Below are 14,613 nucleotides of genomic sequence, written 5' to 3' on the forward strand. Positions count from 1 at the left end.
GCTATGTATGCAAACACACAGCAAAATGTTTATAGCTCCTGTCTATCGGGCTGTTTAAGTCTACTGCAGCTGTGCAGTCGGTGACTATTATCTACTACATTGTGTGCTCTCTACATCGCCTCGCCTTTTATTTAAATATGCTACTGTAATCTACTGTATGTATATATGTAGTTTCAGTGCTTTGCATTCTAAGAATGAAATCTCAGGACTGTCACAGAACCACTGCTGGACCTTCAAGTAAGACTCTCAACTTTAAACCGCTCGGCTTTCAGCCTGGATAAGATTTACTACTTTGCTTCTTCTTAAAAAAAAATGTCTGCTGCGTTCATAAATATGTAATATGTCTCCATTTTCCATAAAGCTATTGCCTGGCACAATGTATGGAGTTATTATAAGAACTGGAGAGAGTTTTTCTTCATTTCACACGAGTTTCATTTCAATGTTTGCTCACTGCCATGCTGTCTGCAAGGATGTCCTTGTAGTTACATGTACAGAAAGCCTATGAAGACATGTTCTTTTGTCATAGAGAATATGAATTAAGGTGAGTGGGTGATTCAGGTATGCAGGTTGCGTGCTTTTAAACTGGCTGCAATAATGAGGCATCTTTACAAGTTAGCTCAATTAGCCTCATTACATCAGTGCAAAACTAGTCAAGTGAAATATCTTCTGGCTGACAGCTACATCTGCTCTAAGCAGGAAACCGTGTAAATCTCATTTTGTTCTGAACTACTACTTTAATCTAAATATATGTAAATTGTTTTTGTTGTTTTTTTTTATATATATATAATGCAGTCAATGCCCACAGTCGTTATGTCTTTAAGAAAAGTGACGATTTGTCTCAATATTCTCAAGATTTTCTGTGTTGTATTGTTCATTATGTCATTTCTTAATAAAGAATGAATTCTACATATGGTCATTTATTGTTGTGTTCAGACCAGCGTGTTTCGACAAGTAAGCTTTTCAGCACATATTTGAGCTACAATTTTCCTATCTGCTCACTGGGTTTAAGAGATGTATGACATATCATACTTTATCGAATTTATAGCTTTTATCTGATTGGTCAGAAGTGGCTCACTACGTTTGTGTTACAGCACGGCTTGGACAGTAGATGTTGTAACATAAATAACTGGTTTATAATAATTCTAATGTGTTATTTTCTCTATAGTAACAGCCCATACACAGGGACTGATAAGGTGGACACTCCAAATAATCTATAACTAAACATTAAATCTTAACTAAGATCCACTGAAATGTAGGTATGGAAGTGGAGTTAGCATACCGATGTGGATTATTTTCGGTTATTTTATATTCCCTGTGTAAAAAAAATACGCATTCACAAAGGGCGATAAAAAGAAGGTAAAGATTCTTGCGTCTTCTGACTTTATTTATGGACAATTTTGGAATAGAGAGTCCAAATACATTTATCTTTATCGATGTGAAGTTTATGCTTATCTGGCTGCAAAAGAAACTTGCTTTGCTTTAAAATTGCTTGTTATTTTATATTTGCAAAGCTTGAAACAAAAATTTTCAGAGGCAAGCAAAACAGAGCGTTTTAGTGTGTTAGATTTAACATGGTATGTAATAATTATACTTGAAAGCTCTTCCAGTCCATCAGGTTAATAAGCCCTGTAAGAGCACTTTCCACCCTAACCATATTAACAATACAGTCTCCTCAGAAAGCTCCAGAATGGCAATGCCAAGTCTTTTGTTTTTTGCTATACATTGACAGCCTTTGGGTTTGAAATAAAAGCTGAACACGATAGATCAAAACGATCGTTTCTAGATGCGTTAAACAACAGTTTCTGTACCTAATGGCAGGTTTTGTTCATTTTTCTAAAGACAGCTCATTGTTAGCGTTAATCGTTTTGGTCGTATTCATTGATGCATATCATATAGCGACCATTCAATGAATGCTTTAACACCGTGAAAATTATGCTCAGCAAGCTACTGTAGCTAACATGTTATAGTCTCAAAAGAAAAAAGAGAAAAAAGATATATGTGTGAATGAACCTGGCGTCATCCATGACTGATGGTTCGATCCGAATTCAGAATGATCTTACTTCCCTACTTTAATTCTGAAGCGGTAATTATGAATATGTCATTTTCACATGCTTTGAAGCTTCTCCTGGTGCTTCTGTTCATACTTGTGGGTCATTTCCTTAAGCTTGGAGTCAACTATGGAGTCTTCTTTGTCTCATTCTGGCTCTCCACAGACCAACTACATTACAAATTCCAAGGCGTACCCGAAAATATATCCTTATTCCCCCATATAATGCATTTAACTACTGAGAAATACTAGGAAAAGGAATACCGTGGAACTCAAAAACCATGTGGGCGATTCAGCTCTAAGACAGAAACAAAAGAAGTAAAGAAAACACATCTTAACACTTGAGTGATGTTCGGGTAAAATTGACCCGCTTTATATTTTTACAAAACATTTTTTGCATTAGTTATAAATCATCCAGACTTGCAGATGCATTTTTTGACAGCTTTAATTCACAGCCAGTGACTGCAGTAATCTTTTGTGTTTCATGTTTCTAATGTTCTACTACTTCACGTCCTCCGTGGCACAGACAAAGCTGTCCTGTTGCTAGCATGTTCTCTCCATCACAGTTCTTTTGCATCGACCTCCATTCTCCATTCTCTGCTCCGAATTTCTTGAATGCTATTAAATTCTATTATAAAGGTATTATCTTTGTGGGTTTGTTCTAGGAACAAAATTAGCCATGCTTTTAAAAATATGTACTACTGCAGTGCATTGACCATTTTAGTGCCAAAAGCAGTCATTGAACAAAATTGAACAAAAAACAGTGCATGCAGTTTATCTGATATACTGAGGCAAGCTCTTTTAAGGCTGGGGAAATGAAAATAAATGAGTAAATACAGTAAACCAACAATTCACTGAAACTTATAAACGTATAAACAAGGCATTCTGTACAGTGAAATATAAAGAGGGAAACCAAACGATTTACTATCCTTCATCTTTTTGTCATATTTCTTCATGATCAAGGTCAACACCTCCATTTTCCGAACCTATAGTGAAATATACACCAGAAATGACTTTTAATCTTTAACTATATCAGAGTCTAGACATCAACGCAAAGGTTTTCAGATGTTTTATCCTGCAACTTTGTTACTCTACACCGATCAGGCATAACTTTATGTCTAATATTGTGTTGGTCCCACTTTTGCTGCCAAAACAGCCCTGACCTGTTGAGGCATGGACTCCACTATAGATCCCTGAAGGTGCGCTGTGGTATTTGGCACGAAGATGTTAGCAGCAGATCCTTTAAGTCCTGTAAGTCGCAAGGTGGGGCTTAAAGGACACTTACAGGACTTAAAGGGTCATTTTGATAGATACTGACCACTGTAGACCAGGAACACCCAACAAGAGCTGCAGTTTTGGAGATGCTCTGATCCAGGAGGATTATCTTTCCATATAAACTCAAGGACACACAGACCCTGCAGTAGACAAATGCACTGACATTCTGTTTGTGGCCATTAAGGTTCACTACTTTTCCCGGTATAGTGTATAGGAAATTACTTTTTAATAAACAGGCAGATAGGAGGGTAATAAAACTGACGTCATGGCATGCTCATGAAGGCTAGTCAGTGCAGCCGTGTATGGCAAAACCTTTGGCAGTGTGGAATTCAAAAATGTTTGAGAGAGAGAGAGAGAGAGAGAGAGAAGCTTTTTATTGTCATTTCAACCACATACAGCTGACGCAGTACATAGTGAAATGAAACAACACTTCTCCAGGACCCTGGTGCTACATAAACATACAACATATAGTTGGACACAAAAAACAACAACACAAAGCTAGGTTGTGAAGTTGAGTTTCCACCCAGGATGAAGAGGTCATTTAGGTGCAGTGACATGTTCAGTTCGGCCCTTCAGAGAACTGCATGTGCAGCTTCAGACAAATGCAAACTAAAAAAAGATGACACATTCATACAGTCAGATATCTGGCAAAGGTAAATTAACACTTTAGTATGAGCATTATGCTATGATCGTTATGGAATAAGCACGCTGAGTACCGGTTATACATGGTCACTATACAAATAAAACTGAATTGAATTGAGTTGAATTCATATGAAGAAAACGTCCTAAACTGGCACTGCATTCTCAGCTGTTTCACAAGTCATGTGTCTACATCTGCTGTAACTCACCGCATTTAACCAGCTAAAATAATACTCTGAGCCTAAGTCTTCTTCTCTCCCTGTTTGGTCATTTCATCTACAAAAGCCATTTCATCAATAAACCATTACTAAAATGCTCTTGAAAATGAATTTCCCTGCACAATACTGTCCCAGATCTTTTTCAGTCCTGCAGTAACTGATGTCAATCCTTCACAATGCCTTAGGCAATAACCATATAATGGTTAAGCTTAAAAAGTCGTTTTAAGGATATAATAAAAATGATTTGCTTGTGATTAGTCCCTGCCTGCACTTTACACATAATCTACATTGTCTTTAAAAATCACATGATCACAAGCATACTTAATATCTTTCTCTCTCTCTCTCTGTCTTTCTCTGTCGAGCTATACTTCCCACTCCTGAGCTCCCAGTGTTCTGAGTTTCCAGTGTGACCACTTCCTGGTTGGAGTCTGGTCTCGTCACTTGGTGGTACTCACTGCTGCTGTGGATGGACCTGTGTGGACAGCCTGTGACCAGGAGACAGCCGTGGACAGAGACACTTGGAGACTTTTACACCGTCACGGATCTGCCATTACATCTGTCAGCTTGTGACAGCAAGGAATTAGTGTCTATCATGAACTCAGGAACTACACTGACCTAATAGTTCCTCATAAGCCCTTGGTTGCTGTTGTAGAAAGGACATTATTTACTTACGTTTACATTATTTACTGTCCACTGGCACCCAAATGAGGATGAGGTTCCCTTCTGAGCCTGGTTCCTCTCAAGGTTTCTTCCTCATATCATCTCAGGGAGTTTTTCCTTGCCAACGTCGTGCAGGTTTGCTCATTAGGAATGAAAAACTAACTTCAATTTGAACTTTATAATTTTTTTCCTTCCTTCTCGTTTCTATACTTCTGTAAAGCTGCTTTGAGACGATGTCCATTGTTAAAAGCGCTATACAAATAAATTGAATGGAACTGAATTGAAATCATTTTGTTTTGCTTAAAGAACTGACAGGTTCAGAGAAGACGCAACATTATTGAAGTCATGGCAATGTCCAGGCATATTCCAGTGCCCGCTCACAGTGCATTTAAATGACCTGTGTCTGAGGTTTGACACACTTGGTCACTTGAAAATATATTTCCATGATCTCTCCAAACTGTTCTCATAGCTGAGCTTTTGCGTCTGCAGCTTCCTTTCCGAGACGTCTCAGAAGAATCAGGTGAGCCCTCCATTAGCACTGAACAGAAAGCAGCTCAACCCCTCACCCCTTTTCATTTTCTTTACCCTTTTTAATGAATGGGGCATTTAGCTTTTATTTTAACCCACACATAGATGCAATTAAACTGGTTCTGTGTGAGATGTCTGCATTCAGATCTATTCATTAAAAGTGGTCTGAATGAGAGCATTAAGCTCCTGGTGAAATTAAGCCCTGAGGTTCATTCAAGTACAAGGGCCACTCCACCGCAACACAACGTAACGCTCATGTATAGAAATACACACGCATTAAGCACATCTGATTTTTAACAAACACAGGTTCTGTAAATACTTTTAATAAAATATACTTTTGAACAGACCTTCCTTCCTGTTCCTGTAAGGATTATGTACCTTAATCCTTTCATGATCCCTTTACCATGTTGTGAATATGTAGTATTGATTTTCTTAAGGCTATAATAAGATCGGTTGCTACTTTTTAGGTCTTTGTTATTTTGCTTTGCTACCAAAATGAAGTCTACTTTACCATGTGTGTGTGACGAAGTACACCAACAATTGTGGACGCATATATTTTGGACTTTGCTTCAATACTAGGATTTTTATTTTTTTATTTTTACATATTTTTATCTATGATCATTTTAATCCAAGGCTTAAAAGGTATGGAATGGATTTGCCAATTATCCTGTAAGTTTTTCATTTTATAGTTTTATGCATACTTACTCAACGTACAAATTCAATGACTTTGCTACTTTAATGGCTTGCAGGTCTTAACCAGTCACTAAAAATATGTTGCAGTCAATTATCAGGTCCAGAGTGTGCTCTGATATATGATCTACAGGTATATTTTGATCTCACACAATGCATTTACTCACTGGTTCCATACAGTTGGATGGGTAACCATGAGGACCTTTGGATTTGGATTTTTTCATCTCATTTAATCTAACAAATACTTAATACTCCATAGTGAACATTTATTCAATGCACTTCATATTAATGCCCTTAGTTTTGGAATGGGATGTTCATCAAGGTGATGATAAAGGTCACATGTCCACATACTTTTGGCCATATAGTGTAACTCATATTGGAGCTGTGGAAGAAACCAATGCTGGACCTGGACAAAATCTTTTTTTAGTGCATCATATATCCATGAACTAAATCCATGAGCCATGTAACTATATGAACTAAAACCCCATGATTTAATTTTTAATATTAGTTCATATTAGTGCATACAACATGTACTGCTGTTTTTATATCAAAATGCAATTTTCTCCTCTGACCATTAACATGTTATCCACCATTTGCATTGCAGACTTAGAGTGCAGAGTTATAGACTTCCAAATTAAATTCCTATTCCAAATAAAGTAAGAGAACTCGCTAACTCCATAATGCAACATTAATCTATTATTATTTTCCACCATCAACATTATTATTTAATTTGTTTGCCCCTATTTACTCCTCAGAAATATTAGCCTCTTAAAACCTGATTAAATGCTTAATGGAATACAAATATATGTTTCTGTGTGTGTGTGTGTGTGTGTGTGTGTGTGTGTGTGTGTGTGTGTGAAATCACTTTGCTGTGCTTCTCTCTGTGTTTAATGAGGTTTTATGCACATGTCTGTTCTTTATGAGGTCTCAGAGAAAGAGATGTTACTGTGACACACTGGGACAGGACCTCAGCTCCTTGCTTGTGTCGGTCCTCAGTGCTGTTACTGAGGATGATTATCAAAAACTTAAATAATATAATAGTAGAAAAAATCAAGCAGGGATTACCCAGATTTTAAGGTCAACACAGTCAGATGTTCCAATCCTTTTGTGGACATCCACAATATAAAATTAGGGTAAAAACGTGAAGAAACAAACAAATTAACAAACAAAAACCAAATTTGTTCTTTGCAGAAAATTTTACAGAAAATATATATAATATATAATACATATATTATAGTAGTATATATATATAATATAAATATATATAATATATAATACATATAATATAGTTATTACGATATTTTATATTACGATATTATATATATATATATATATATATATATATATATATATATATATATATATATATATATATATATATATAAAATATCGTAATATCGCTATATTATTATATATTTGTTTGCCAAATATTCAAATATTGTATGGATTTATTTTTGCTCTAGATTAACAAGGGCCAGTGGGCGTGGCTTGTCGGTTTCTAGGCAACAGAGTTACAGTCGTTAGTTTCCGGAAGTGTTTACCTAGAGGCTACATATCCGCGGATGAACTACAACAAATTAAACTATTTATCTGATTGTACGCTATATTTATATGTTTTATCGCCACGAGAAAAAAAACAAAGAAAAATGACCTAAATTGTGAAGCAGGAGTGTATAGGTAACGTAACCTTGCTTTTTAAGTTTTGCAATTTAATATAATAGCAGGCCGAATTGCGCGCGCTAAACTTTGTTACTTACTTTGTTACTTACTTACTAAAGATATCCGTAATCATAACAACAGTAAATAATATCAGAAAATGTATGTATATATATATTTTTTCTTTAAAGAAATAGGTGATGGAGAGCTATGAGGAGTTCTGTTTGAAGAGCCTAGCTCACGTGCACGCGGAGAGTGGGTGCAGCGCGCGACACGGCCACGCGGAGGCGCGATCCGCCATCCGATTCCACGGCAGGCACGCGCTTCTGCCCAGGGTAAAACAAGCCGTGTGTGTGTGTTTATTTACTGGCACAGGAAACACGTCAGCATTTATTTATTTATTTAAATATATTTTTAATTTTAATTTTTAATCATATTTTAACGAATTAACAAAATGCATGACTTATGTAATGACTTGAATAAACACATTTTGAATATCTCATTACAGTGTGTACTAAAATGGCTGGGAAACATGTCTATTTTTACTAAAACACACACACACACACACATACACACACACACGGACACCTGACACATTCAGACACCTTTTTATCAGAACCAGCATTAACTTCTTCAGCAATCTGAGCAACAGTCTGTTGGATCGGATCACACGGGCCAGCCTTCACTCCCCACGTGAATCAGTGAGCCTTGGCCACCCATGACCCTGTCTCCGGTTCACCACTGTTCCTTCCTTGGACCACTTTTGATAGATACTGACCACTGCAGACCGGGAACACCCCACAAGAGCTGCAGTTTTGGAGATGCTCTGATCCAGTCGTCTAGCCATCACAATTTGGCCCTTCATCAAACTCGCTCAAACCATTACTCTTGTCCATTTTTCCTGCTTCTAACACATCAACTTTGAGGACAAAATGTTCACTTGCTGCTTAATATATCCCACCCACTAACAGGTGCCATGATGAGGATATAATCAGTGTTATTCACTTCACCTCTCAGTGCTCATAATGTTGGGCCTGATCGGTGTACAAAGATCACTTAGATCTTACATTTTGCTGTCGTTTAATCCCTACTTGTACTTTCCTGGTGTGCATAGTGTACACAAACATGCAAAGATTTAGCAAACTGTAAAAATGCAACATACGTAATTATTGTGATATAAAGTTACCCTAAAATACTGGCAATTCTAATATGTTTAATTACAGCAGTGAGTAATTCACTCTGTCTGTGTGCTATGTGTGTGTGTGTGTGGTGTGTGTGTGTGTGTGTTGTGTGTGTAGCTCAGTGAACAGCAGCGTGTCGAGATGGCTGAACAGAGACAGACAGCAGTGCAGAGAGAGTGTGAGAGACACACAGTGAGACTCAGGTCTCTGCTCGATCGAGTGCAGGATGTCATCAAACACGTACAGGTCATCTCAACACCTATTACTGCAAACACACTAAACTCTACTAAACTTTGTAATGTCAACTTTTTCTAAGCTATGTGGCCTAAAAATGTTTATATTGCATGTAAAGAATACAGGAGACTATACTTTCTATGCTTCTATGCTTTGGGTAAGTTTATTATGCTCAGTGTTACTCAGGCTGTACTAATTAGGATGCACTAATTGGTGTATGCATGTAAGTAACAGATGTGGAATAATCAATCCATTTAGTGATCCATGTGGAGAGATGTTTACATTTCCTGTCCTTAACATACCACACAACATTCTGGTGTGGTCAAAAAAATGCTTTCACACGAACAGTCCACTAAGCAAGTGCCAGGATCATTTCCTGTGCTGGTTTGTAACACAGAACTAAAACAAACAATGTTTAAGTTTATGTAGAAAACTATTACTTTGGTAAAGCAACACACTGAAATGCTAAATTAAGTAAAGAAGTATATTTCTTGATCTAATCTTATGGTATGTCTGATGGTTAACAGTCTTGACTCTTCTAATTAACAATGTTTGTCACAAAAATTTCCAGCAAATTCCTGCTCCTGCATTATGACTAGCTTGTATTTTGTTCACAAACTACAAGAACCTTTGAGAAACAGAAGCTTTCTGTATTCTGACAGATCACATTAGTAGAGTATCTGGGATTTGGGTTGAAACTTTCCTTGCTCTTCTTCACTGTCCCCCATGGAAGGTGTATACTGCCACCTACTGCATTATAATGAATATTTTCTTCTCTTTGCAGTTGCAAAAGGTGCAGGGTGATGAGCAGGGTGATGAGCAGGGTAATGAGCAGGGTGTTAACCAGACTGTAGAAGCCCCTTGGTCCAAAAGAACACAACTAGAGGAGCAGCAACACAGCAGCCACTTCTTAAACCGTACTGCACTGCGGAAAAAGACACTACTGCTCCTGAACAGCCAGATGGAGAGAATGAGGAAAGGAGGAGAGGAAAAAGGAGAGGAAGAGATTCAGCCAAGCTGTATTGGAGAGATTGGAATAGGAAATGAGGATTTGGGATATGCAGAGATGAAAAGTGGCAAGAAAAAGGAAAAGGAAGAGCCTGACTTTGATGGGGATTGTAGCACTGATGCTGATTCAAGATCACCTGACCTATCGCTGACTGGATTTTCTATTTGTTCCAGTATAATGGACTCTTATATTCCGTTACCGAGTCCACCCAAACCCCATTCATGCCAAATGCCCATCTCTGTTTCTGTTAACAAGTCAGACGTCCATCCTCATCATTTTAATGAAACTTTTAAAAACTCCAAGAGAGGAGCAACAATTTCAACAGAACAGTCAAGTTTATCAGCGTCTTCTGCTGTGGACTGGAACTGCCGCTGCTCAGACCTATCCAAGACTAGCTGTAATTTAATCATCTCTTCCACTCCCAGAAGCTTAACATCCCAGAGACCAATCAGCATGCTAAACACAACCCAACCAGGTCTCCTTAAGATAAAGAAAACCCAGGGTAATCACTCCGCCACCCATAAGCGCTTCCCTTTAGCTCCACTCAACCAGTCCTACGATGTGGAGAGTCCGTCCCCGACACTGGATCATCTCAGGCCACAGATCAGATCAGCCTCTGAGGCCTCAACCTTCATCAGACACAGTCTGGAGCTGGGAAGACTTCCAAAGCACAGAATGAAACAGGAGGATGTGGCTGCAGCAGATATCCTCCAGAATGAAGCAGTAGGTAAGTACACAAAGAAGAGTCATTTTAAGTCATCGTACTTGCATTAACTAGAAACCTATCCATTGACTAAATCTGTCACCACTGCTACAATAAAATTTCACACAGCAGTGAAATTAGTCATTTTCATTGTGAACACTAATATAAGTGTAGGTTCTTTTGTACAGTTAATTATGTGAGTGGGAAACATTTCTGTAACCTGTGTTATCTTCTCTTGTAGGTAATATCCAGCTAGAAGAAACATCATGTGAGCGTGTGAAAGAACAACACACTCTCCAACTCTCTGACATTCCCAAAACACAGGAACAGGAAACACGACAGGTCCCATCCATCACACAACCTTGGATATCAATACACAGCATAAACACTCTAAAAGATGTTTTTGTAAAATTCTCTTTCTAATAATACTAATTACTAATATACTAATAATGTAGATGAATCATTACCAAATTATTATGTGATCAAGTAATACTTAGCATACTATAATTGCACCATTAAAATAAAACGTCTAGATTTTAGCCAATAATCAGGTTAAACAGCATATGTGGACAGTTAAAGTGATCTGCGCAGAATTAGACGGTAAATACTACAGCGTGAAGAAGGATTTTAATAAATGACACAACAAGATCTATACATTTTACATAACATCCTTCTTCTACTACAGGCTTAGATAGAGTACAGAGCAATTATGTAGCTGTCAATCATATGTATTTTTATCTGAAGTGGTAAGATCATAAAATATTAATGATACCAATTTTATTTCAATTCAGTTTCAGGAGCAGCAGAAGGCGGCATGTTGTCTAACCGCTGCAGCCCGAGGTTTCCTCACACGCCAACTTCTCCGGACCGAGAAAATGAAACAGTTGAACAAAACCATTCAGGACTCCAGAGAGGTCATTCGATTTTTTCAGACAGATACACACCAAAGAAGAGCTTCCTTCTTTATGCAGGATCTCAAACTGCAGCACCGAGTCAGAGCACAGGTAACGCACACATACACAATTTTCCAGCTGATTAAAAAATAAAAACAGATGCAAGTTGCAAACAAACTAAATAATTTCCATTAAAATGAATAGATAAGAAGGTAGTGGTCTAAAGAAATGTAGGACCATATCCCCCTGTTTTTACCTGCTGTTATATATATATATATATATATGTATGTGTTTTCTCTAGGTGCATGCCGCTGTGTGTGAGATACATGAGATCTTTTTTGTGTGGCCTGTGAGAGACAGAATAGCTTTACTGCAACAGGACCGAAAGCTCCACAGTGAGAGGAGAGTGAAAAAAAAGGTACAAGAGGACAGAGAAAAAAGAAAAGAAAAACCCTGACGTATTTAACACACACAGATAATATGAAACAAAAAACCTGACAAGGACACACTTGCATGTTTATACCACAGGAAAAAGCTAAGAGGGAACAGAACACACCTCGCCAGTCCTCTTGTACCCAGAATGCCTTGTGCCGGATGAGACAGAGGTGAGACACACACATAAAACACATGCAAGATATTCAGCACAATTAATTAACCTGTGTCTATAAACTACTGTAAAGTAATAGATTGAGGAATAAATACAATAAAAGATACATTCACTTTTCCTTTGTCCTGTAGGGTTCTGCAGCCAGCTCAGAGCCAGAATACACCAATCATCTCTCGGACACTCAAACCAGCGTAAGTGTGCTCATTATCTAGTTAATCAACAGTTTTAAGATTTATAGAGATCTCTAAGAACAGCTACAGTACAAGAGCCGGATGATGGACTGTATTTTATCACCAAGTTAAATGTTTAAAATAAACAACAAAGATGTATGAACGTGGGACAGACAAGGGTGATCAGGGATTGGTCACTGAGGACCAGGGCAGTGGTGGCTCAATGGTTGAAGCTCCAGCACTCATTGTCATTGTTGGACTATTATTGAACAAGGCACTGTATCATGACTGACCCTATGCTCTGACCCCCATCCACATATCAGAAGACGTGAGAAGTCATTGCTTTTTGATGGAAGACTACTGTTAAGCATTAAACTTGTTGTAAAATAGTACATTATTAATACTTATGAGTATTAAATAAAGCAATGATATGCATGTTCAACCAAGTTATTTAACACTTACTTTCTTTCATCCCCTGCAGGAAAGCGATGAGGAAGACCACAGCTTTCCGAGCTCCTCAGCCCCCGAGCTGAATGTCAGTGACCAGTGTAACACCACCTCAAGTGCTTATAGGTCAAATCTATCAAATTATAATGATAAACTAGACTAGCCTTTATCTCCTAGTGTCCTTTTAGTTATCTTTAGTACTAAATTTCCAGGCACTCCATTGAATTAGGTGAACGCATATGCTATTAAAGCTACAGGGTCTTATGGTTATGACACTGATGATGAAGCTAATTAGACAAGTTAGATTAGATGTATTGGCATTACAATCAAAATATGTATGGAAGACAAAGAAGTAGTACTATTTTAAGATCTCACTATGTCCATAGTAAGGATGTACGTGAATGCAAATATGTTATTTGGAATAAACAGTTTGATACTTATACACTAGCGCTCAAAAGTTTGGGATCACTTGCATATTTCAGCTACGGAGGAAGACTCCATCAGCCAATTCATCTTGTGGGAGATGCTCCAGGAAGCATGGGGTGAAATCTCATCAGGTTATCTTGAAAAATTGACTGCTAGAATGTCCAGGCTATCAGCATGTCCTGTTGTTTTACTATATTTTCCTATTCAGACTGATTTCGTGTGTGTTTCCTTGGAAAACGATAACATTTTTGAGTGATCCCAAACTTTTGAGTGATAGTGTCCATATGATATAAAAGCACAGCATCAAGTTTTAAAAGCTTGCCAGAAAGTTTCACATAGCACCTGGTTGAGATTAAACTAAAGGGTGTCCATCAGGATTGGGATCCCGGCACAATGCAACAGAAATGTCCCAACAGCAGGAGACTTTTACTTTCAGCTCGTTTAGTGGCTGCCTGGTCAGTTTCACATTAGGCTACCAGTTTATTTAAATTTTCCCAAAGTGTTTAACTAAAATAGCATGTGTACAAGATTTTAGAAGCCCTGCACTCATCTCGTCAAGACCTATTATGAAACTCACTTTGCGTTACATCTCAATTTTTCATAGTATCCTCACTGTGCTATGGTTTTAAAACAGATATCACATCTATTCTATTTATTTCTAGGCAAAGCATGCTGAGATTTATTCTTTAAAAAAATGAAATGTGATGTACATTATTCTCACACAGAGCAACTGTGGGTTATATCCCATATGAGACCGACCTTTAGAAAGAATTTTTGAGCAGACACGTCCAGTATTCCCGGTTATTCATGAAGTTAAACTTTGTCGGATCCTTAAACTGTTCAACAGGGCTGAGATTTAGGGACTGCGGGGTACTCAAACAGTCAAAAAACCCACTGACATGTTCCTGGACGTGTCAAATAATGAAATATAAATTCTCTAAATGATGATCGAGAGGATGATGGAAGCGCTATAAAGAAAGCCAAAAACACAGTCACAGAGAATTTAACATGGGATATAGCAAACAATAGTACATGGTTCCAAATGTTGTATACAATACTGGTTTAATCATTATGACTTATAATACTGTGCTTTTATTTGTATTTGGTTAACACTGATTGGTACTTAAAGGTACCAATTTAAGAGGTTTTTTTTTTTTTACACTAGTACACATAGGCATAGTACATAGAAAAAAAATAAGTGCTTGCTGTAAATGTGCAATACAAAATAAT

General features: G+C 37.6%; 1 protein-coding gene across 1 annotated transcript; it reads left to right on the plus strand.

The window, feature by feature from the left end:
• The first annotated feature begins 7,598 nt into the window (after positions 1–7,598).
• On the plus strand, positions 7,599–14,430 carry LOC131363587 (uncharacterized). Its single transcript, XM_058406287.1, has 10 exons — positions 7,599–7,734; positions 7,905–8,048; positions 9,012–9,140; positions 9,913–10,864; positions 11,082–11,182; positions 11,632–11,844; positions 12,035–12,151; positions 12,262–12,338; positions 12,472–12,531; positions 12,992–14,430. The coding sequence occupies exons 2-10, from the start codon at positions 7,914–7,916 to the stop codon at positions 13,041–13,043; spliced, it is 1,836 nt and encodes a 611-aa protein (XP_058262270.1). The 5' UTR covers positions 7,599–7,734; positions 7,905–7,913; the 3' UTR covers positions 13,044–14,430.
• Positions 14,431–14,613: the final 183 nt, after the last annotated feature.

Source organism: Hemibagrus wyckioides, linkage group LG13 (genome assembly GCF_019097595.1).
Source record: "Hemibagrus wyckioides isolate EC202008001 linkage group LG13, SWU_Hwy_1.0, whole genome shotgun sequence".
NCBI lineage: Eukaryota > Metazoa > Chordata > Actinopteri > Siluriformes > Bagridae > Hemibagrus > Hemibagrus wyckioides.